We start from the raw sequence: 24,938 nt of genomic DNA on the forward strand, positions 1-24,938 counted from the left end.
CTAAACCACTGGACCACTATCTAAAATTTATTCCAGGCAAGAACAAAGGTCAAATGTGCTGAATTTTAACTTGTTCACTCCTAGAAAAATCACGTGACATACAGTCATGCAGTAGAAAAAAGAACTGAAGGTAATACATAATGAAAGACGCAGCAAGCCATGCATTATTAGCAGTATGATAACAGAGAATAAAAGATACAGAAATTTTCTTCTAGCAAAAACAAGATGTAAAACTACTAAAATGAGCCTTGCCTATTTTCACATAACATGAGTATTAGAGTCTCACAGCGAAACACAGATGATGTTACTAATGCATGTTTTGTCAGCTTGGGGGAGCCTCTGTCACATCACAAATCACAGAAGGGCCACCTGAGCAACAGACCCCACAGGCAGATCTGCCACTGACCTGCTCGTCAGACTAACAAGGGCATTTCAAGCACTGTTCTCCTGTCTGCTCACTGTTAAAATGAGAATAATTATATTCGATTTCTTTTTAAAATCCTAGACATGAGGAGTTTGGGGAAACTATTTTAAAGATGAATTAGGAAAAAAAGAAACATCAAAAATAAACCAACACCTGTGTGTAGTTGCACATGACCACATGTTCTCCAAGGGTGGTCATTCACTTTTTCCCCTCCTTTTCTTCCCCACTTCTAAATATTATTTTTCCTCCTTTAACAGCCAGATGCTTCCTCGTCTCTCAACCAAGGAGCCCAGCCATTCTCCAAACTAATCCTGGTGTCTCTGGTATCAGATCTCCAGTACGAACCCATTCAGTGTCTGCACCAGGACCACATACCCAGTCTCGCGTATCAACCTTTCTTACGGTGAATATTCCACCATGATCGGTTCAATGCCATCCACAATATTTTTATTCAACTTGCTCCACATTCTCATTTTTATCCATACGGTGCTAGCCTACAAATAGCTCTGTATAAAATCATACCACTCCTTTAAAAGGAAAAAATCAGAGACTATAAATACATGACTGTCCATCCATCGACAGCTTTATGAAACATTTAGAAAAGAGAGGAACTGTGTACTGAAAAATTCAGTTTATAAGAAAACACCCCCACTGCAAGTCCCATATTTCTACAGACAGCACCACTACATTTTTTTCCATTTTTAATTATTTAATAACTACTTCCATTGTTTCTTCTGCTTTAATTTAATTTTCAGCTTCTGTACTCCTTTTTAAGGTAACAGGGAAGTTTTTAACATCTCGCTCACAACAAAATTCTCCTCTCAGATCTATATAGCAGCATGCAACTTCAATGCTCTTCTCTCCATAGCTCTTCAAAACTCCTATGGGCATAAAAATCCTTATTAATGAGTGCTTCATAGACATGGTGATACCAACACCATATCACTTTGGACAGCCACAGAGAACAAGGCACTTAAACTCTGACTGGAAAAAAACCTGAATAATTCATTACTAAATAAAAACCTGCCATGCTAATACTGCACACATGTACCCTACATTCACAGTTAGGCATGAAAGAATTTCAGTTTTCTTTACCCAGTTAAAGGTGCAATTTAGGGAAGTAGGTGCATGTACAGACCACTCAAATGAACATGACTGAAGTGCCAAAAAAAAGTTTTGCACTTACAAGAAATTAAGGGAGAAAACAATGCTGCTAAAACTGATGAGGTCAGTAGGTCTTGCTCAGTGTAGCTACAGATAATCAAGGGAACTGGAAAGCTGCAGTCACTTGAAGAACAAGACAAAGTTTTTGCACAAATGATGCTGAGGCGGGCTTACATGCAGAATATTTACCCTGTCATGCTAAATAACTTGTAAGTGTAACCAGAAAGGGAAAGGAAGAGAATGAGGCACGGCAGGATGTTGTACGTTTAGGCCAAAGTCAGAAGAAAAATTAATGAGGATGTGACTGCTGGAAAGTAATCACCAAGGCCTTGGCTGAGTCTTAACAAGTTATTTTCTTTTGGACTCCTGTACAAGCCAGCTCACTTTAGGCAGTCAGCTCCCACTGACCAGCATCAGCTCCTCCACAGCTCCACACCACCTCACAGGCTGCTGCAAGTAGCTATGGAAGGATGGGTTCGAAGGAACCAGACTAAAAACCGAAACTCTTTCAAACACAGGTGCACAAACACACATTTTTCTGAACATGTTTTTTAGTGGGGAAGCGAGGCAGACAGGGACAGCTTTTGTCTTTATGCTTCGGGTAATACAGCCTAACAAAAGAAATACACATCTTCCCTCCAAAAATCTGCAGTTCTTCCTCCTATTCATAGGGTGTTTTGTGGCTTCCATTTACAAGCTCACTAGCCTAGACTGGACTACCATACTCATGCTATTCATACAAACACATTGCACACACACAGACTGCTAGGAGCAGCCCAAGTCCTGAAAGGAACAGTTACTAAATAACACTTTACAAGCAGGAGCAAGTTTTTCCCTCCAGCAGTTTTCCCCCCTGAAGTACGACTTTTCATGGGAGCAAGGAAGTGCACTCTGCTCTTGTCATTTACTTACAGTGTTACCCCTACTATGACTCCATGATTACCCCTACTACAACTATGACTTCTTGCAGGTTTTGGGGGCCAGGGCGGGGAGACTGGGGGGGGGGGCGGGGGGGGGGCAGGCCACACAGGACTTGAGGCTTTCACTATCTTTGAACCATAATCAGCAATGCCTTGTCCAACTTTCACTGCAATGTCATGCAAGTCAATTACCTCACCTTACTAATACAAATTACAGTTTAAACACACATTCCTATACTCAAACAGTCATTAAAGAACCTGTCTAGCTTAAAAAGAAAAATCACACACACAGCTTGACGTTTGAATCCACTGAAATAAAAGAACAGTTTTCTGCTTCAGAAGGAGAGGAGAGCAAGACTAAAAGAAACTTTTGGGGAAAAGTGGTGCTGTGCACACATGGTACCAATGTTCTGAGAAGGGTGCACACAGCAAACTGCTTATTGTTTATAAGTTGTGTGATACATACACTATTAAACAGAAAAGAATGCAAGCAATTGCACATATTAAAATATGTTTAATGCATGTAAAAATACAGATTTCTGTTAGCTAATGCACGTGTGCCTTCATCCTGAGAGGCAGAGAATCTCTAAAAGCACTTCTTGCTTTTTGAGGTTTAAAATATAATAGGAAAACGAAAATAATATGAAACTGAAAGTCTATTTAAACATTATTATAGGAAAAAAAGAAACAGCAAAATATTTGGGCTTTTATAGTGCTCTGATCAACTTGCACTTTCAAGCTGATACTAAAGAACTGTTACTGCCTATTAACTTTTGGGTCACAATAATATTGCCATGGGCTAAATCGTGATTTATTTAATTCTCATCATTTTTTTCCTCTGCCCAGAGGAATATAAAGTCTAGAGCAGGGACTTAAAGGCAACACAGACACACCCATCTAACCAGTAAATACTGAGTCAACCTCAGCTATGTTACTTAAGCACTTATCTCTCCCCTTTCTATAAGCCAGTTAAACATCTAAATATCTTAAAGGGTATTATTTTAATCTCTTCATTTTTAAAGCACTGGGATTTTTTGTCATGCAGGATTTCATATGTGCTTGTGTGTGTGTGTGTATGTATATATACACACAGACATACAAACACATAAGATTAAGATTAATTCTTTAACTCTCCTTCTTCACACTTCAGAGGCCACCTGTTGGAACTAGAAAACTCACCATACCTAAACATTTTCTTTACTTCCTTTTTTAAGGGGCTGAACTAATTCTTTATTGCTGTTGACAGAAACCTCAACTTTAAGGAGCAGGTTTTCTGTAGCAGGTATGGAATTTTAATTTTAGATGTCAATTAATAAGGCACTGGGCACCTGACACCAACCACAATAGAGGGCACTCAGCCCCTGGTGGGATAAAGCCTTCAACAGCACAGCTGACATACCCTTGACCTTCAGTGTAACCTTTGCTTCCCATATTGAAAGAGGAATGCTAATTTCAAGTGAACAGTAATTCTATTAGAAGGTAAAATAATATCCTGAGCATGTCAAAAATCCTCTGCTACCCTGCTACAAATACACTATATATGCTTCCAGCCTCTGCCAGACTAGGAACCCAATCAACATTCCACTTCTCAATCAGTATCATCAGGACTTCTGCAGGAACATAAAGGGCTCTAAAACAACTGAATAACGTAACACAAAAAAATTCTTTAATTTTACCTCAAATATTCTTAACTTGGATGTAATTTCCTCTAATAGTTTAACATCTTTGGAAATCTTGAGCTTTAACTTGTCCCAGTGTCCCTGCACATGCTTGAACTCTTGCGTGTAGACCTTTTTCACATCCAAAGAAGCATGTTTCTCCAAAGCCTTTGTTTCTTCAGCAAGTTTCTCTACCCTGGGCTTCTGGGCTTCTAGTGTCTCACAAACAGTCTACAATGGGGAAAAAAAAGAAAAAAGTCTGCTTCCAGTATTAGCTATACAACAGGTACATACCCTACAAGTGCAAGTACATCAAAGAGTTTTGTTGTGCAGAGCACAGATTCAGTAAAGAGTGATAGTCCAGTTACCACAGTTATTGCTGCAGACATGTCCAAACATCCTCTTAAGCAGCAAAATCTTCAGCTGCTCTACTGGTACAGTAGCAGAGATTATAGACTGGGCTGTTGAATTTGGCCACGTAGCTCAACACACCCACGCACCTAGTCCTCTCCTGTGCTGTGTGATACCAGTACTCAAGTTAACAAAGCATGACACTGCAGTCACAAAAGAAACTGCAATGTAGACATACCAAGACCTCAGTTCTTTCATTCCCTCCAGAGATTGTTGGGTTTTTTTAAAAGGAAAAAAAAAAAAAAAACCCAAAAAAAACCCCAAACAATAAAGCCCAAACGGCGTGAGTGTGTCCTTCTGAGTTCTGTAAAGTAAAATTATTGTAATGTCTAGGTGCAATGAAAGTTCTGGATACTTGAGTTTTGAAAGCTACACTTCCAACTGGAATACAGGGAGGATACAATCTGAATATATTCACTAAGGCATTACTGATATGAAGAGTAACTTGGCTGAAATAGCTAATTTCCTAATATTAAGGAAAAATAACAGTTGAAGATAGAAGCCAAGACATGAAAAACACTGCCACTTCATTAAACTGGCCATTTTGTTTATCCTGTTTAAAATCTAGAAGAAATTTGGAATGAACACATGAAACCACTACTAATTTCACTAATTTAACTTTGCTACTATATACATTTAATTTGTACGTGAGACATATGCGCATATATTTTACTAAGGAAGAACATTCAATTTATTTGTTTACATTCTCAATTTTACTTTGTATTTACAGAAAAGAAACAGGATAAAGTATACCATTTCCTCTAACACAATAGGTAGTGAAGCAGCAATGAGACTGAAGAGGGGCGTGCAAACAAGAGCTTTCTGTGCAGGGGGTCACGGACTGAAGCAATCCTTGGCTTGGATCTATGCCTGAAACACTTACCAGTGCCTGCTACAGTGCAGGAGGAGGAGCTGGGCAATCCCAGGTCAGCAAGCAAGTATTTGTCTATGTTTTTTGAAAGAAAAAAAAAAGGTACTGGAGGTGCATGATTCTCCCTCCTCACTCCAGCCCCACGGCAGTAACTGATATTTACAAAGCAATTGTCATTCATAGATTTTCCACTACTTCATAGGTTCATAATAGGAAACAAAATACCACTTCTACTGGACAGAATTTGTGCATCAATTACCTCTATGGCTTGCAAGCACTGTTTCCCTTTGAAAGGCAATCTTGAGGCCAGAGCCGTACAGTTACTCTTGTTAACAGCCACAGGATGGAATGGGATGGATTTGTTAACCAGTGAACCTCAGAGAGTTTTTAACAGGCAGGCATGCCGCGGCTGGGCGCGCTACACCCAGGGCTTGGATGAGAGGATTACAAGCCTGCAAACCATGGCCTCACCGGGAGGGCAGAAGCAGGGTCAGGGAGTCCCCACAGCCACAGGGGAGGGACGCAGCTGCCCCAGGACAGCAAGCCTGAGCAGGCCCGGTATGGGCACAGCTGTCAGGCAGCTTCAGGGTGGCTCAGGCAGGGAGAGCTGAAAAGCAGGTCCTCAGGGAAGGAAGGGCAGGCCCTGGCTCCTGGCTTTCCTCACAGCCAGAGCTCGGGGGGCAAAGGAGCAGACCTTGGATCAGGTCACCAACCTGACCCAACCGAGCTCCTAGGAGGGGATGCTCTTGGGGCTCCTCAGCACGAGAGACAGACGCCCTGGAGAGAGCTGGGGACGTGGCCAAGGTAGTCTGAGGTGCTGCAGCACTTCAGAGAAGATCCCCCAGAGCCTTCCCTTCCCCTGGCTGAGCAGTCCTACCTCTCAGCCTCATCTCCTGGCACAGGCAGTGAGAGAAGCTGTGAAGTTCGTAGGCTTGGAGATAACCCAGCCCTCACCTGGATGCATCCCGCAGCAGCCTGCGCTAACCCAGCTCTCAGCAACCAGCCCTCCAAGGCTGCTTCCACCCTTCCACACCTCTATCAACCTCCAGCTCAGCAAATTTTTAGTTATCCCACTGAAAACCAGGCAGGAGAAATGAGGACGGCATAGATCAATAAGCAGCTTCCTTGCTCCGGTGCAAAGGCAAGAGTTACCTTTGCCTGCTGCAGGGCCTTCTCAACCTTGCTGGGCTCACTCAGCCCACCGGTAATGGCCTGCTGCTTGCGCTCCAGCTCACCCAGCATGTCCTTCAGCCGCTGCAGTGAGTCCACATACTCCTGGCTTGGCTGGCTTTCCATCTCTGGTACCGTTAAAGGGAGTAATGGAACAAAATACAAGGTGAGGAAATAGACACAAAATCTGAACTATAGGAGAAATGTGAACATAAAGTTAGCAGCATCATTTAGAAACAAGAAATCACGAGAGAGATACTTGTACGTTTAATCCTGCCAAGACCTTCTAAGAGCTAAAACTCTTCGGCTGGTGTCAAATTTATTTTCCTTTAAAAAATATGAAAGAATATATACTATATATTATATGGAATATAATGAATATACTACTACAACCTCCACCCCCCCCCAAAAAAAAATACTTAAAACTCAATCCCATGTTCAGAATTTTCTTATACCCCTAAGTACCTAAAATCTCTTGGGGCAGGCAGGGTGGAGTAATCAAAGGTCCTTGGGCTTTTGCATGCCTAACCCCCTTCTATTTAGCATTTTTCATTTTATAAGAAAGTTTTATTAGACGTATCTGGTATTTATATGCAAATACACACAGAGATACCTACTACATATATAGAATATGAAGTATAGCACATGTATTACATATGTGCATAATATATAAAATATTACACAAAGTTAAATATCTACACTGCATACAGTAAATATATAAGCTAGTGTTTTCATATATGTATATAAACATACATACATAAAGTTAAGTATTGGTGTAGTAACAGGGTTTGGGGGTTTGGTCGTACACACACACACATAAAAATAGTAGCTTTCAGCCTGTTGCCAAAACAGACACACTATACAGGAAGACTGAAAAGAGAATTAAAGTTTGGATGGAGCATCTGCTTGCAATCTTTGACTGCAAGTCAGATTTTGCTCAAGCCAATCCTCTGCGGAATCCCAGGCAGCACCTCACTGGCATTTCAGAATGAAAATGTCAGATTTAGAAAACTGCAACAAACAGGATTTCAGCTGTAAGACCCATACTGTGGTAGGCACATCCTCTTGCCTTGGATTACTAAGCAATTTCATTACTGCCACAAATGAAAGTTAATCTAAGCCTTGTTCTGACTCACCAGCCAGCTATTCAACAGCTTACTGTCGGAACCGTCATACTATTTATAACTAAGGAATATGTCAACATTGCTAGACAGAGTCGGAGTTGTCTAGGTTCCTCTTCTCAAAAAGCCAGGATCAATGTAAGGGCAGGGAAGGGGGGATATTCAGTAAAAGGCAGGTAGGTGCACTGTCACTAAACTACAGCAAATCCTCAAGGACAAGGAAATCGTTAAAACAGCCTCCCATTGACAAAAAAAAATTAAGTCACAATTCCCATAAAAATGTCTATAGAGACAGGACTGAGTAGCAGCACTTCTTGAGGTAATTTTCAGAGGTTCAAGGAAGAGCCATGAAAGGAGCTGGACTTCTGTCAAAGCCTGCCAAGATCACAAACGCTGAAGTACCACCACCAGTTGTTTCTCTCAGTTATACAGCTCTGGAAGTTCTTTTACCTTACAGCAATTCAAACCATTCCATAAATAAACAACCGAAACCCTGAACTGACACTTCTCTCTGTTCTTTAACAATACAGTCTGCAGAGAAATTATCACTCACAAAAATACACAAATACAAATTCAACATATTACAATATGTAAGGTGTCTTTACCAAGTAGTATCTGGTTCAAATATACTAATAATGCCTCAAGTGATGTGTGGCATGAAAAAATAAGGAGTATTTTTGTCACACCATGTAATAATTAACAACATACACAATACCAACAAAATGATTCAAAAGTACATGAAATCAGAACAGTCATGAAATAATCATTCCTCACAATAAGAATGGAAGCGTACCCTGTAATTTGAGTGTGGTAGATATGTTATTCATACAGTTTTCCCCATGGATATAATTAAAGCATGCAGGGCTGGTGCAAAACATTATATAGATGGCCTAACAATTTAGTAATTGAGCCTCTCTTTATTACACACAGAATAAAGTGTTAATACTCTTCCATTTGGGGCCATTAGCGAAATGCTTCTTTGAATTCCTTCAGAAAAAAAATGAAAACTAACAAAAAAAAATCTCCTTATAGGTCTGTGTTCTTGCTGTTCAGCTGTAAAATACTAACGGAGCTACATATTTTGTGCACTACATTTAAAATCCTCTAGAAGCCAGCGTGACTGGTTTGAATACTCATAATGAAATTTCTAATGCAACAAAAAACTCAAGCAGAAAGTGTCTGAAAAGCAAGCCAGACTCCAAATCACTTCAGAGATGAAATTTCCAAAGGTAATTATGTATGACTAATGTGCTTAAGAAAGCAATAAAAGAATAAGTTTCACATGTGCACTTCAATTTTACAAGGTCCTCCTAATCTTCCGTTTTGCATTTCTAGTATTATTATTAATTTCTGTAAGAGCCAGAGACACAAAGCTTTTCAAATTACATTATCCACCTTAAATATGTTTTGCTAATTCCTTAAATGTAGTTTCAGGAATGTTGCATCCTTGCATAATCACTTTTAATACCATGGAACATTATGCTTTGTAGTGTGCACAGGGAAGGTCATACAAATACTCTGTTGGGTGAACCAAAAGATTTTGTCAGCTTGAGCCAAAGCCTCCCAGATTCAGTATGAAAACTCTACCAGAATCCAGTGAGTTTTCAACAAGCTCAAAACAACAAAAAAAAAAAAAAGCAGAACATAAGTAACAGGAGGGCTTATAAAAAAATATATATATATGTATGTATGTTTATATGTATGTATTTACCTTTCTTCAGCTGCTGGTGACATTCCTCTAGTTTCTGACGAGTCAGCTTGAAGTGATCCAGAAAACCATTCAAGCTCTCCTGAACGAAGTCTGGAGACATGGGCTGAGAGGTGAGTGCCTTGCAGGTGGCTTTCAGGTGCTCCAGCTGTGGGCTCAGGCTTACAAGATGAGTTAACTCCCGCTATGGAAGATTGAAAACAAAACCAAATCTCATACTTGCCTTGTTAACACAAAGATTTTAGTAAGCTACTGCAGCACAGCTCCACCACATTACTAGGGCAACAACATTAGAGTACTCCTGTGACACAGCTACCAAAATCTTCCAGTCAAATAGGGTGCCATGGATGCCTCAGGAATGTTGAGTTATCCTACTAACTAGGCTAAGCTCCTCTGAGATATCTGTGTTTCTAACAGCTTCCAATCAAAATTAGCAAGTTTTGCCAGACTTACCTGACATAAGTCTTTCAGGACCATTGAGGGCTGGGATGCTGAAGAAGCGTCATTCTTAAGCCAGCCATCCTTCTCAATTACAGTCTTCTCAAGCTCACTCATTTCCTTAAAATAAGCATTTATATCTTCCTGGTACTTTATCTTTCTGGCCACTTCTTCCAGATGTTGAACCACGTCATTCCACCCTGACAATATTTTCTCCATCACAGTTTTTATATCCACTGTAGAAAGTCCCTCTAAAAAGATTACATGTTATAGCTATATTAACTGCAACACATTTTGATTAATAAGCATTTAACCTTTCATCTTTAAATACAGGAGCACATTTGCATTAATATGCAAAATTCTTTGATTCCAGGTCCATTGTCCATAAAACTATATTTATTACTAACAGTGTTTCAGCTTTTTATTTCATCAAAGGTAAAATGAAGAGTGAGATATTCCATTTCCATTTGTTCCCTTCGATAACTTTTGAATTTGTAACAACGAGCTGAATCTTGACCATCGTGACTCTCTTCATCATGATTTGTGTCTAAATGTTGATACGTAGATTTAAATAAAATAAGCTTTATTTAAATAAGGTTCCAGTGAATTTATTTTTTTTAATGATTCTAGACTCCACAAAGGAAGCGGGAATCAGCAAGTTGGAGCAAGCAGGAAGGCAGCAATAAATTCATTGAAAAGGTAGATGAAAACCCAGTCAGCCTGCGAGACAGGGAGCAATGCTCAACCATGTCACATTGCACACAGATATGCTTAATAACTAGGTAATATGAACAGCTACAAAAGCAACACAACAAAACACGAGATTATTTCACACTCACAGCGACGACGTGAAGCACATGCTACACCATCTTTTTTTGTTAATTCAATGCATTACTTGAGGATGCAGCAGCAGAAGTGAACAGACCTCCTACTCATTCCTTGTTCTTTTATTTCCTCAAGTGCCAGAAGTAACTGATGATTTGGCTATACATGGAAGAAATTTCAGTGCAACGTGCATTCAACAGTACTTCCTTACCATTGCAAGTTTCTGATGCAGATTCTCTTTCAAGGTATCACCTTCTTTATATAAGACATGTTTGCATCATTTGAATTAACAGGCCTGACATCTAGATCTGAGTATAAGGAGGAGAGTCATAGACGAGCAGTTTTAGCCGCACTGCTTCAGCATAAGTGGAGCCCAGAGCTCTGGTGAGGGCAGTCAGCCAGCTTCTACAAGGGCACTTGAAGGCTCTGCTTGCTCCACAGATCCTCCCTGTGCTTCACACACCGGCCATACACTTGGCGCATCAACAATACAGAAGCTGCAACCAGCCACATAAGAGGAGCGTGCATGCAACAATCGGGCACTGCCATGACGGCACTGCTTGCACATGCCCCAAGATAGAAATGGATGTATTCACATGCATGCCAGTCCTGTGCATTATTCCACACAGGTGTAGCTGGGCCTGGATTTCAAGAGAAAAGCTGTCATTCTGAGCTGAACAAAACATACTAGCAGACTTTAATGAAGCCAGGGGCTGTAGATTGGTTATTTTCTATACATCCCAACTTTTAAGACCTCAAACAGTTAGGAAGCATTTCTGTACCTTATTTTCTCCTGATACAAAGCAGTTTTTTAACTATGAATTTCTTGTTATGGTCAACAAATACCCGTTTCATAGCCATGACTTATCACAACTTTACAAAAGAGAGAGAAGGAGGCAGGCAGGATTTCTGTCCAGGTTTGAAGACAAGGAACAGCTACAAATTTTTACAATGCAAACTCCAGATCAAAGCAGTGGCTTCCAGCTATCAGCTACCCACCATAAAAAGCTTCATATGTGAAACAGGCAAGGAGGGGAGGATTGGAGAATGCTTAACAGACTGGGCCATCCAGGTAAAGGAGATGGCTGGAAAAAACGTGACAGTTGGGAAATCCAGTGGAAATCAGCATTTTCCAAAACGGATGCTGGTTAGTATGTCAGTCTGACCAGTCATCACAGATGAGGCCAGCGATACCATCCTTTCACCTGTCTGAATGCTACCAATCACAGAAACTTCACCAGAAGCCAAGTGCATAGCAGATCTAAAAGACTGTCTCTGAATGATATGAACAGCTCTTATGGAGAAAGTCACATTTCACTATGGAGTTCTGTCATATTATGAAACAAGATTTTGGCAAAGCTGGAAGATTCAACTTTCACTGATGTTAATTATAAGTTTCCAGTGATAAGTGTTTTAATTGACAATCAATCATTTTGTCAAGCATGTAGGCTTCTCTCTTGCCTTTGAGACATAAATGGTGACTGTGTCATCAAAATATAACTGACAGTTTTTACAAAAATAGAGAAAACTATGAATAAAGAGATATATACACACTTATCAAGCTTACACTTGGCTTAAAAATTTCTACTTCAAGGAAGCTGTATTTCAAAATTTTGTACTTAAAATCTACACACAATTTAACCTCCTTCCCCCAAAAGTATGTTACTACTATTTTAAGAAATTATTTACATTTAAATAAAAACAGCTCTTAAAAGGTTGCAAACGAACACACACATTAAACAAAGACTATTAATATTGCTTCTCTATAAGCTTTAATAAAACCAAAACACATATCAATAACTAATAACAGTAACAATGGCCAGTGTCTCTGGAGGAAAGAAAACAGAAGGAGAGGGAAGGACTATATTGCAATGCTTAGGAGACAGCGTATTTCAGTATTATTTCCCAGCAACTCATCTGATTAAATCACAAGACAGAAAAACCTTAAAGTTGCTTACCCTTTCCCATTTGATCCAAAAGAATATGTCCACTTCGTTTCAGTTCATCTAACATTTGGCTTTTTTCAACTCTTTCTTTTTCAATCATCTACAAAGTGAACCCCAAAAGAATACAGTTTCAGAGAAGGTCACTTTTCTTTACGCACACCCCCACCTCAACCCAGTAACACGTATTTTCACCTATTACTCAAAATACATTCCAGTTTTCTTGGATACAGCACCTTCTAAGAGGCACGTTCATTCTGTTTGCTTGGAAAACAAATGCAAAAGGAATTAGCTCTCAATTCCCAGGCAAGCAAGAGACCAGTACAACATAAGGAATAAAATAGTTTAAAAGTTTGACGATCCTCCTGTGTGAAATCTGATATGGGGACACCAGCTAAACCAAGTCACTTATGATCAAAAAATTGTAATTGATGTGAACCAGTGATGAAAAGACTTTTAAAAAGGACCCCTTGCCTCTACACTCCTTACTGAGATTTCCAGTAGAAGGGAATAGAAGGGAATAACAACCTGCTTCCTAGAAGTCCAAATGGCAAGAACTATAGCACACTAGAAATCCACTGCTCTAGTGCTTCACTCTCCTTCATAAAGAAACAGTAAGGGAAATCCTATGTGACTACCAAAACCTTCAGAGAAAGAAGATCCTCTCTCAAGTCATACATACTAGTGAATGTTCCTGTGTGAGCCAATAGGCAGAATACATCCACGGAGGAAAAGTCAGTTCCTTAGCCACAAGGCCACAAAACATCCTCTGTGATTACAACAAAGTATCTCCAAATTAAAATATTTTCAAAACTTATGTCCGAGGTCATTACTCTGGTTTAGACTGGCTACACTAAATTCAGAAGCAGCATGTATTTACTTGTGCAGTTGGGAAGAACACACACTGTTCTACCCATTTAAAGCCCCAATCATTTAAAAAGTGTCGTTCATGGGAACCTGGTGTTCATCTCTGAGCCTATTTTATAAAAGCTACAAACATTCACAAAGATCTAAAAATAACCTATTGGGAGGGTTGTTTTGGTTTTTATTTCCAACAGTACTGCTGTTCCAAACATTCCTACTGGCACCATTTTTCACTACAGCCCTGAGAAGTCTCCTTATATTTTTAAGTATTGTCTTTGATTTCAAAGGCAGGTTCAGGTCCTGCTAAAGCTCCAGTAAGCCTTCATTAGCAAAGCACGCTCAAGGACCATAAAAGGCAAGAATACATTCCTGAAACAGAAGAAATAGAAGATAAAATCGTTACTTCATGGCTCCCACAGGATCCTGTAAAATTATGTATTCTGTCCTGCAGGTCACTAATACCATACATGAGTTGTAAGTATCACGTTTTCTCCAAAATTAATGGAGCGAACATGTCCAAACATTATAACAGCAAACCACTTTGGACCCTGGGTGGTAGTGTGTGCAGTGCCACAGTATGATTCGAGGGGTCTCCAAGCAGCCCAGTGGCCCAACTCTGCCAAAATTATAAAAGTGGTGTCAATCAAGTGCATCTCCAACTATGAAACACAAAGCCAAAATATGTTGCTTAGTGGAAAGACAGTCATCCCGAAGACAAATTTTAGCAGAACTCCAAAGAGGACATCCATAATACGTGTTTTTAAAATTTCCTGTAGATTGTAAACCCCAACACAAGCAAAGATTTGTGTCTAGCTGCTGAGAAATTTCCACATATGTCCAGTTCTGAAACGTTTAAAGGACTTAATTCCCATGAAGCATGTGGATCAGTCCAGATCTCCAGCTTAGAGACAAAATATATTATTCACTGGAACACTATCTCCCCAATTTACCTTCAACTTTTCTTTCATGTTTGAAGTCTCTCTCATCTTCTTGTACTCTTTGATGTCTGTGGCCTGAATGGCAGATTTTGATTTTGAAATCCAGTTTAAGAGCTCAGCACTTTCAGCATCAAACCTGGTTTAAAGCGTCAGACAATTATTATTTCTTTTTTGTCATTTCTCCCTGTTCAGTCACTGTCTTAAAAATCAGAAGTCTTAACTTCAGCACATTACTCAGTCCCAGAACAGCAAGGCTGCACACAAGATTCATGTTTCGCATATTACTAATCACAGGTGGTAGGACAGAGACAGACTTCCAAAACCCACCACAGCAGAAATCATGTCCATGGTATTAGCCTTTGGGAGCAAACTGAGAATGCATGGTGCAATTTATTTCTTAATTTTTTAATACAGATCTTCAAGGAAACTAGTACTGTTTCTTTTAATGTGTCACAAAAAAGATCTCTCAATGCCAACTATTTTGAAAGTAATAAAATAAACCTCAGGAACAAGACAAATAAGAATTGCAGTTCTAGATTTTGTAAAAGTCTGCAGCACACTTTAGTCTGAAGAAAAGGCCAGCAGCTCAAGCACTCATAGCAGTGGCAGTGTACAATTTTTTGTAAGAAAGAAAAAAAACTTTCTGAATGCTTAGTTGACTAAAGATTAGCTTACAGCTTCATTTTTTTGGCTACAGTGGGCATGTCTATACTAATGTAACTTCCTTATGCCCAAAACCTCTAAGCTACAACCCACCACCACCAAAAAACTAAAATAAACAAACTAAAAACCCAACTTCCAAATTAACCAATATTGTACAGAACTCGAAACAAGGACAGATGCGCTATACAGACCACAAGTCAGGCCATATTACAGTTAAACTACGTAACACAATGCAAATCCTAACATGGAATAACAACCTACCAACAAATGCAGAAGTCTCTGTTAGTCACTCAAAGTTTTAATGGGAAAACCTGCAAAATTCTAGTTACTGGTCATTTGTTGGTTTCAACATAAGTAACTGGGATAAGGCAAAAGCATCAGAAATGTCAACCTATTTTAACTGACCCTGTCCTTAATACAGTTTGAACTCTAGGAAAAAATTAACAGATCAAATCACTTTTGCTTTCAAAGTCCAAAATAGTTTCCGCGACTCATGAGACAGATAGAATGGGCAGATGGGTTGCTGACTGCTTTACTGCCCTGGGACACCCACATGCACAAAACCACACACCCCCCACCAGAATTTGGAGGGTCTGACCAGGGTCTTCAACAGGGTTTGGGCAGGTTCCTCAGCCCTTCAAACCTCCATTCCTCCTTCAGAAAAACAAGGAGAACAACTCTTCTTCGCTGTGCAAACCCACATCACCTAGCGCACAAATTCCCTGTTCTTGACACAGTCCTTTACCCTCTCTTTAAATGACCTGCGAAAGGTTTCAACTAGTGACACTTCAAAAATGTTTGTTTTCTCAGGAAAGCACAAAAAGCAAAATGGTGAGTATAAACCATTTACTTTCTCAGTTTATCTTGAAACAATTCCTTTAGTTTTAGGCATGCTGTTTAATAAAGACAACGGAACACATGCCATTAAATATTTTTTAGCCTAGAGAAGAGAAGGCTGCAGGGAGACCTTACCTAAAGGGGGTCTACAGGAAAAATGGGGAGGGACTCACTTAGGGACAGTAGTGACGAGGAGTAATGGTTTTAAACTGAAAGAGCATAGATTTACATTAGTTATAAGGAAGGCATTCTTCACTATGAGGGTGGTGAGGCACTGGAACGGGTTGCCCAGAGAAGTTATGGACGCCCCATCCCTGGGACCGTTCAAGGGTGGGCTGGATGGTGCTTTGAGCGACCTGGTCTAGTGGAGGGTGTCTCTGCCTATGGCAGGGAATTGGAACGAGGTGATCTTTAAGGTCACTTCCAACCCAAACTGTTCTATGACTGTACATGTGCAAATCAGACAGCCACTCCAGACATGCTTGTGAAAGGAGACACCCCTGTAATATTGTCCTCATTACTAAAGACCAGGGAGATTGTACAGGTTTCTGAGCCTCTTTTGTGCAGTTTCTCCCATTCGTCCCATTTATTTTATGGAGATTAGAAATAAATAAATCAATCAATCAAACTACTTGGCACTTTCACAACACTTTTCAACCAAAGATGAGAAGATGTTTTTCCAAAAGAAAGCAAATATAATTAATTCTATCTTTCAGCAAGGGAGCTGAGGTACAAAGAACTGAAGACCCGCTTTTCTGAGAAAAACACACTGCCATTTCCCTTTGAAATTAATGGAAGCTGCAGGCTTTCTGTCGCTCTGAAAACAAGGCTGTACATAACATTCCCTTCCTGTTCCCCAAGCCTCACCACTGCAACTTCAGTATTCCTCACTTGCATCAAAGAAGAATCAAAAGCCAAGATCAAGAGACATGAGTCTGTAGTCTCTAGTGAGCAAGGGGAAATGGCAGTGACATATACTTACTTTTTCTTTGCTTCACTGTCCCCTGGGATTTGCCTTTTCTTTGGGGGTGGCGGTGGGGGCAACTCCTGTCTGGATTGTTTAACCACTACCTGTTCCTTCAACAGCATTGTTTCTGCAGCAGTCTTCTGTGAAACCTGTGACATCCCTACGTTTCCTACAGCTTGAGTTACCTATACAAAATAATTTAGCAAAATGGTTAAATGCCATTTTTAACACCAATTTAATTGCTTTTGCTTAGTTAATTTTATTCAAAGCCCATTCATTCACTCTAAAAATGGTCACACCTACATGTGATGAAACACCTTTATCACAGATGCACTCCAGAGACAAAACTTCATTTTTCTCATTTTACAGATGGGAACCAAGCATCAAAATTCTCAAATTCAACTAGAATTCCATGTCAGTCCAAGTGAACTGAAATCATCAAAATAAGCATCGTATTTTCTTTCAGAATTGCTTGGTTCACAGGAAGAACCAAGGTCCTTTGGGTTTATTAACACACAATTCTGTATTTTATACTCATACCTTATAAACCCAAGTCTAGATCTCAGAAAGAGCTGATACACTGTGGATTTGACCCAAAAACTCACTCAGGTCAACAGAAACCTTCCACACTCTTTAACGGGTTATAAAGTAAGTCCCATGGGAATCAACCTGTAAGTTGTAAGTATGTGCCTGATATTTAGGGGGAGTGAAAGGATGAAGACAGGATTTGGCACTCTCCAGTGCTTTTGCCTCAAATGCAAGAACAAATTAAAGCCACATGGCTGAAAAGGACCCCTACTCAGACTGCACAACTCATTCACTACACACTAAATGGATCATGAATCAGTGCCACAGCCTTCACCATAATAACAGTTTAATATCACAAAAAAGGGATATATGAGTCATAAAACTGTCAAACAAAATTCTCACAGAAGCCAATGGGAGTTGTGTCTAAATAAAAACATTACCAAGCACTCAAAATACTAAAATAAACATTTAACAATCCAGCTTGGCTATCATCGTTACATACCAAACAAACAACTACTCTATTTTCAACAGATGAGAAATCATACTCACAGAGCATAAATGCTTGTATGACTCCCATTTATTTATCTATTCTGGGTTTGGGGTTTTTTCTTTGTTTTCTTTTAGTATCAGTTTTAATCCAGTCCCAGCACTCTTACAATGTTTAAAGGCATTTGCATTGATTGATAGTACATGGGAAGCCTGCTTTACTCATCAGAAAAATGAAGCTTAATCTGTGTGAGAAAGGAGTAATACTAGTCAGGTTAACAACTTGGGGATTTGAAGACCAAAAATCGCAGACAGCATTGCCAGCAGATAAAAGTCAGCCCCACGTGAAAGAGCACTTGCCTCTCTCTAGCCTCATGCCAAGAACTTGCCTAGGCAATTTTGCTGACAGTTCGCATACATACAGAATCTAAACAGCTAAAAAGTATTAAACATTTCTTAAGTACCTGGTTAGAGTAATCCTCTAGCTTCTGAACCAAACTGTCCCACCTCTGAGTTAGCTCTTCCTGCTCCTGATCAATTTTACTGGATGCTCTGCCTTTCCCAAGGATTTGGGCCACATCTTGACCTAGCTCATTCAGCTGGTCTAGTGTTTGCCGTTTCATACCCATGTCCTCCTTCAAAATCTGCAGCAAAACAAAAACATTAAAGATGAGATCAGGTATTCTGCCATCCCTTAGCTTTTAATCTGGGGCGGGGTGGGGTGGGGGGTGCAGGCACAGTGCTGGGAAGGGAAGAAAATGTACTACCTGAGCCAGATGCATCACAGCTTTCAAACTAGTTCTTTTGGGCAAAGCAGCACTAAGACACTCTTACCCTGAAACAGCTCCTAGAGCAATTTGCAGTATCTCTTGAGTTACATTAGTTCAGGTAGAAGCAGAACCAATGCATTTTAAAAAAAACACTACCAAAAACAGACCTACACTTTCAAAAACACAGCTGACTGGTGGCCTGCAATAAACTCCAAATTCTACCAAAAACCCAGCACAGCTGTTCCAAAGTTTGGCGCAACCACCTGGAATGGCCACAGAGTAAATTGTAACATTTTTAAAATTCAAGTGAAAGAATCTGGCAAGAAGAGAATTTTGGCCTGGCTTCCAAGGTATCATGCATTCACAGCGCCTACCGGGGTCAAACTAGTAATTTGCCATTTATTTAATCTATGAGATTTGACAGGACAGAGCAGGATAGCAATACTCACTGCTAGTTTTCGAACATTCACACTCAGGTCTGTCTGATCTTTAAAGTTGCTTGTCTGTACCTTACTCAAAGCCTCTTCTTTCTCAGTTAACCAAGCTTTCAATAAGCACTGCAGATCATAACAAAAATAGCACAGGAAAATACCAAGTTTGTCAAACAGGTATTGACAATTCCTTCTTTAAGATCTTTGCATTCAAAGCACAGTTCTATAGTCTTTATATGCAGGAATTTCAGTTGGCATTAACAAAAATAATACATAAAGGGGACAAAAAATATTGTATCAGAGAACTAAGTAATACCTTCCATCAAAACAATTTCAACAAAACTATTTCCCGATATATCACAGCGCACACACACAATAAGTTATTTATAGCAACCAGAAATCCACCACAAAGCTGACACAGGACTTACAAATTATATTATAATTAAATATCTTGAAATGGTATATAGGCTTTCTTTCATTCTAAACCCTTCTTTCTCTGTGATTCAAAACCAGCCACTACAAACATTTTCTCACAGAAGCAACAGCGCTGGCAATTCAGAGCTCTTTTAGTTCAGGCAGTCAGTCAAAAAGTCAAAATTAGTCACCTCCCTGTTTACTGTACCTACTTTTAATTGGGAAATACCGTCAGCAAACACTATCTCATTAACTACTGAAAGCTGGAGTGGTCTGCTCTGAATAGTACAAACTCAAAGATCTTGAACTTTTTCCACTTTTTTTTCTAGGAAACCTGTCCTAGGTCTTACTTCTTGTCAGTCACGCAATACTGCTGTGGGAACTCCAGCAATAAGTGGCATCAAGCATCAGGAAGGATTTTATACATTTGCTATAATGTAGCAACATATTGCTGCCGCTGCACAGCCATCTCCATAGACTAGGATTACGCAGCTGTCTATCAGGCTCGGTTGCATAGCCACTGGTGCACTGCTACTCCTCTATCTAAAAAATAATATGAAGTGATACAGCAAGGCAGAGCTTTTTGTTCTTTGAACAACACACTTTACAACAGCCACTAGGCTCTTCAGTCTCACTGTGCATTTTTGGCATTGTCCCAGAACTCACTACAGCAACCTTTGGGCAAAAGAGCTAAGGCAGTTTACATTGCCAATGTAAACAAATACACGAAACATACAGACAGCAAATAGGATGGTGGTGGAAATGTCATAAAGCTGTGAGAAAGTTATACCACCACATATAGTCTCTGAAAAAAATAATGCTGGCATCCCAGCCAACATATTTTATGCATAAGAGGAGCTTAAAATCTCTTCAACATATTCAATTAATTTCTGCTAAATCAGCAGTCAAAGATAAGCCTCCCTAGAAAACTGAAACAATTATCACAGTGCAAAGAAATATCTGGCACTGATTGAGAAATTTGTTTCCCAAGCGGTAAGAATTGTGCTGACTTGGCAGTGTGGTTTCCAAAAGTTTTATAGGCAGCCACAAAAAGCCTGTTGCTCTTCTCTCCATCTGGTTGGCGAAATGGAAAATGCTAGTACCTAAATGTTGTAGTTACTTTTGTGTTAACAAAGTGTTTGTATTGAAGTTTTTAATTAGTTTCAAATTGTAATTTTTGTAGGTCACTTGGTAATTCTTGAGGACAGAGAACTGTAATTCAAACCTATTAGTAAGAAATGCATTGTTCAGAGTTGAACAATGAATGCAAACATGGGCCGATCTAAACCACCTAAAATAAACTTGTTTCCTCATCACTTGCTATCTGACATTTCACATTAAATAAACACAAATTAATTTTTTTCACTTTTACAGAGCAACATAATTACATACAAACCTAAAAAAGCTGCACGCAAAGCAACTCAAAGAAGATGACACTCGTAAGAGTATTGTAATAGTCAATGAGTGGTCACTCCCCAGACAAATACAAAGGTGGAAGAGAGTAGAAACATGTTTACATTGGGTCATCAAAACTGAGATGTCTGTTTTGACATCTGAGAACTTAAGTCCCTACCTTGACATAAAGAGCAAGGATTTTTGAGGAATCCTTTTTTCTCAACTCAGAGACTTATATTGCTGAAGAGCTTCCAGAAAGTGTTAGCCCACAGCGTTCTGTATGCGTGTACACATAACGCCAGCGCCGTATTTTAAAGAAATATATATAAATATAGATATTTGATATTGCTTAAACCAGAATCTGAACCTTGGGTCCACATGAACAAGATCACATGAACTGCAAATACAGCTTATCAATATACTACAAATAGATATTGAAGGGGTCACAGAGAAACACACATGCAACTCAAAAGATGCAGACAAAACAGCTCTCTCAAAGAAACCAGGCTGCAACTGACAGCAACGGCTACACCAGCACCATTCTACTTCTTTCAAATGTCTAAACAATCTGTGTGTACCACAGAGTTTAAACAATAGCTTACAGTGATAAGTACAACCATTTAAGAAAACAAAACAATTTAAGTAAAACCTTCAAAGGAAAAGCCATCAAATATTTTAGGCTGAGACATAAAACAAGCTCTAGCGCTAGGCATGCAAACCTAACACATGTAGTTGTGTTACCATATTTTTATGCCTTTAGTTAACTTGTGTTTGAGCACTATATTTATATATATATATATATATGTAAAATGCACAATACCAAAGCAAGAAAAACTCACAATACTATCTTCTTCACAATTCAACTATGTGCCTAAACTCAGAAAAATGAGACAAGCTGCATGCTTCACTATATTAACCAGGTGTTTTATGTTACTGATTTTGAAAACAGTATCTATTGATTAGGTGATTGCACAGTTGTGTACATGTATCCGTCTTGGAAGCACATATACCATATAAATTAGGAAAATTCCTGTAATTACCACACCACCAAATATTTTGTGATTCACTGTCATTTTGCTATCATGAATATTCCCACTTCTTCGCTACAACCTACCTTGGAAATTTTTTTACAAGGAGTTATGAACCTTCTTTCCTAAACCTCAGAAAATACTTCTCTTGTGCTGCACTACTCTACTCCTCAAGAAATGCTGGGAACCCAAACAATAACACAAAATCTAGTTTTTCAAGGCTTTTTTTTTCTGAGAGCTGTTAAACACTATTAAGAGATTTGGGGATTTCTGTTTGGTTGGTTTTCCCTCCACAAATCAACCAGTCACCGGGTCACTGGAGAGCTACTAACCTGCTCTTCCAGCAGCTCCTGCCATAAAAGCTGGATTTCTTGCAACTTGACCCGTCGTTCCTCAGTCCAACGACAAACTGCTGTCCACCGCTCGCCAAGCCTCTACAAAAAGCAAGAAACACTCATGAACATTCATGAGCCTCACAGGAAGCTCAAAAATCAGCTATTCAAAGGCATAATTTCTACTTCACAATAATCTCCTTCTACATTATAGCTACCTACCTCCTTGCAAGTAATCATCGTTGTACTGCACAAAGCTGGAGGTTAAAACTTTCAAGAGCATTCACCTAAAGCCTTATCTCTGCTCTTGCTGAAGTCAGCGAGCTATCTGACTGACTTCAAAAAGAGCGAACAAAGTAGCATGAATTCCGTTTCAATAAATTCTGTTTCACGCTCCCTATAGTTCAGGTTACAGTCTAGCTCCTGACAAAAATGGGAAAATACTTCACACAATATTCCCTAGATTAATTGTGCTCATGACTTCAAATATTTTTCCCATCAGATTTTAACTTCCTAATGAAAATTACTTACATGAAGTCAGAGTTTTACTGTGCATCTTCCCACTTTAATGAAACTGCTGAAAGGATACATTACAAAAGCGCCTAAGTCACCGGGAATGCAAACACCTTGACTCAATTGAGCTTGACAGTCAAAGGCCTTTTGCAGGTTTTACCCTGAGCAAATTTATTAATTCTTTACATTAATATCATTTCTAAAAAATAATTACTTTAAATTACTTTCTAGGATAAATTGTCTTTAAACACAAAAATGTTGATTACCAATTAAATGCAAAGGTTTAAATGCCTTCTACTACAGTTAAAAAGAAAAAAAAAGGGGGGGAGCTCTGACCTGCAATTGTTCCTCCAGAATAGCTGTTGCACTTTCGCCACCATTTTCATCAACAATGACAACCATATGCGTCAGGGAGTTTACCTTCACCTGTTCTGCCTCTAGGTCACTCTGCAAGCTCTAGAAGAACAAATCAGAGGTTACCAACTTTGAATAAATTTGCTAACCTGCTATTTCGGCCACAGCGACTAACACAACGGCTGTAGCAAAGTACTTCAGATTCAACAGTTACGCACAGATTTTACCACTGGGAATCACTGCAGAATTTAAATAAAGGTAAGCAAAAGACTGCTAGAAACGAACCTAAAACTGTTCTATTAAAATGCTGGAATGCATGAAGGAGTGCTTTAAGCGGCATGCGTCATACTTAACTAGGAGAATCATGACAACTGCATTGACTTTCTACATGTCTATTGTTATATGTAAAAAAGTTTAAGTATTTCTATAAAAATCTATTATTGTTAATAAGCAAGTATCATAGGGCATGCCAAACAGGGAAAAAAATCACTAAAGAACATCTGCCTTTTAATAGTTGACAATATAATTCTCATAAATACCAACAGAGCTATAACTGATCATTACATTCAAAGACAATAGCAAAATCTGCAGAAAGCACACAGTTCCCATTAGTTTGAAATAATCTGTAGATTTAAATATTCATACAACTTCTAAAATAACAGATTCCATGTTAAAGCCTACTTCTGAAATATCTCTGCAAGATCAATATGCCTTTACAGTACTGTAAATATCACTTTTCATCCCAGAATATCCTGAGCTGCTCCACGAGCAACACACCTCAAACTCCCCAGACTTTGAAGACAGAATGCAAATGTAAGACAGGAAATTACACAGACTATAAATACTCCGCAGTTCTTGCCCTGTGAGGTATGTCCCATGCTGGGGAGAAGGTCAAACCTCAGTACTGAGTACAAAAACCAAAGCTGCAACCATGACAAGCAATAAAAGGCCATTTTTCCCCTTCAAAAATAAAAAAAAACCACTGCAGGCCAGAAAGGCTGAATTCACATCCAGAAACTTGACTGAGACACAGACCACTTCCAATTTTGTGCACATCAGACAGCACTGTCTATGCTTGGGAGGCCCTTCACGATAGTTTCACCTCCTGCACTATTTTAATCAGAAAATCTGAAGCATGCTTTAGAAATGCCTGCCAGTCATTAAAGGCAAGTTTGTCCACAGAAAATTTCATACTGTCCCTCAGACCTGGAGAGAGGCCTTGTTTCCTGCACAGTCAGGGCAACACAATTTCCACTACAGGATTTGCTTCCCGCACAAAAGCAAAGGTAGCAGTTTCTGCTCTAGTCATCAGTGCTCAAGCGTTCAGTTCAGAAAGCACTTCCAGAAACTTTCAATTCCTTTCTGCCCCATCATCCTTTTCCAAACATCAGATGCAGCCCCTCAGCATACAGCCACATATGACTTCCTGCACAATCGAGTTTCTAGCTAAGGAACCCACCAACACACACATCTTTCAAATATTTCTCCCGTGTGTTATATCACAGACAAAAAGGTTTACTTTATGTTCTTCCAGCTGCTTTTGAAGGGACTCCAAATCTTCCGCTAAAAGCTGAGATTCCATCTTCTGAATGCGCTCCTCTGTAACCGTCAGCCAGTCGGACAGCTGCTGCAGCTGCTGCTTCTGGAGCTCCATCAGCATGTCGTGCAGACTGCAGGGGGAAGCACAAGCAGAGTTATTTCAGAAACAGTTTTCCCAAGGAAAGAGACTAAGTTCCAGTTCCTATAGGAAAGAAGCAAGGCCATT

At 39.5% G+C, this 24,938-nt stretch overlaps 1 protein-coding gene across 6 annotated transcripts in view; it reads right to left on the minus strand.

The window, feature by feature from the left end:
• Positions 1–24,938, minus strand: part of UTRN (utrophin) — a 413,274-nt gene that overhangs the window by 273,862 nt on the left and 114,474 nt on the right. For 4 of the 6 annotated variants that reach the window (XM_037392250.1, XM_037392248.1, XM_037392253.1 and 1 more), the window contains 12 exons: positions 24,693–24,843; positions 23,156–23,275; positions 22,307–22,408; positions 19,156–19,263; positions 18,401–18,580; positions 16,938–17,107; positions 14,468–14,591; positions 12,669–12,756; positions 9,901–10,136; positions 9,451–9,631; positions 6,601–6,746; positions 4,185–4,397 (listed from right to left, as the gene is read on the minus strand). In XM_037392250.1, the coding sequence (XP_037248147.1) occupies positions 4,185–4,397; positions 6,601–6,746; positions 9,451–9,631; positions 9,901–10,136; positions 12,669–12,756; positions 14,468–14,591; positions 16,938–17,107; positions 18,401–18,580; positions 19,156–19,263; positions 22,307–22,408; positions 23,156–23,275; positions 24,693–24,843 (1,819 nt within the window). Of the gene's footprint in view, positions 1–4,184; positions 4,398–6,600; positions 6,747–9,450; positions 9,632–9,900; positions 10,137–12,668; positions 12,757–14,467; positions 14,592–16,937; positions 17,108–17,999; positions 18,116–18,400; positions 18,581–19,155; positions 19,264–22,306; positions 22,409–23,155; positions 23,276–24,692; positions 24,844–24,938 lie in introns of those variants that run through there. The other 2 variants (XM_037392249.1, XM_037392254.1) reach the window with 2 other exon arrangements.

The sequence above is a fragment of the Falco rusticolus genome, chromosome 6 (assembly GCF_015220075.1).
Source record: "Falco rusticolus isolate bFalRus1 chromosome 6, bFalRus1.pri, whole genome shotgun sequence".
NCBI lineage: Eukaryota > Metazoa > Chordata > Aves > Falconiformes > Falconidae > Falco > Falco rusticolus.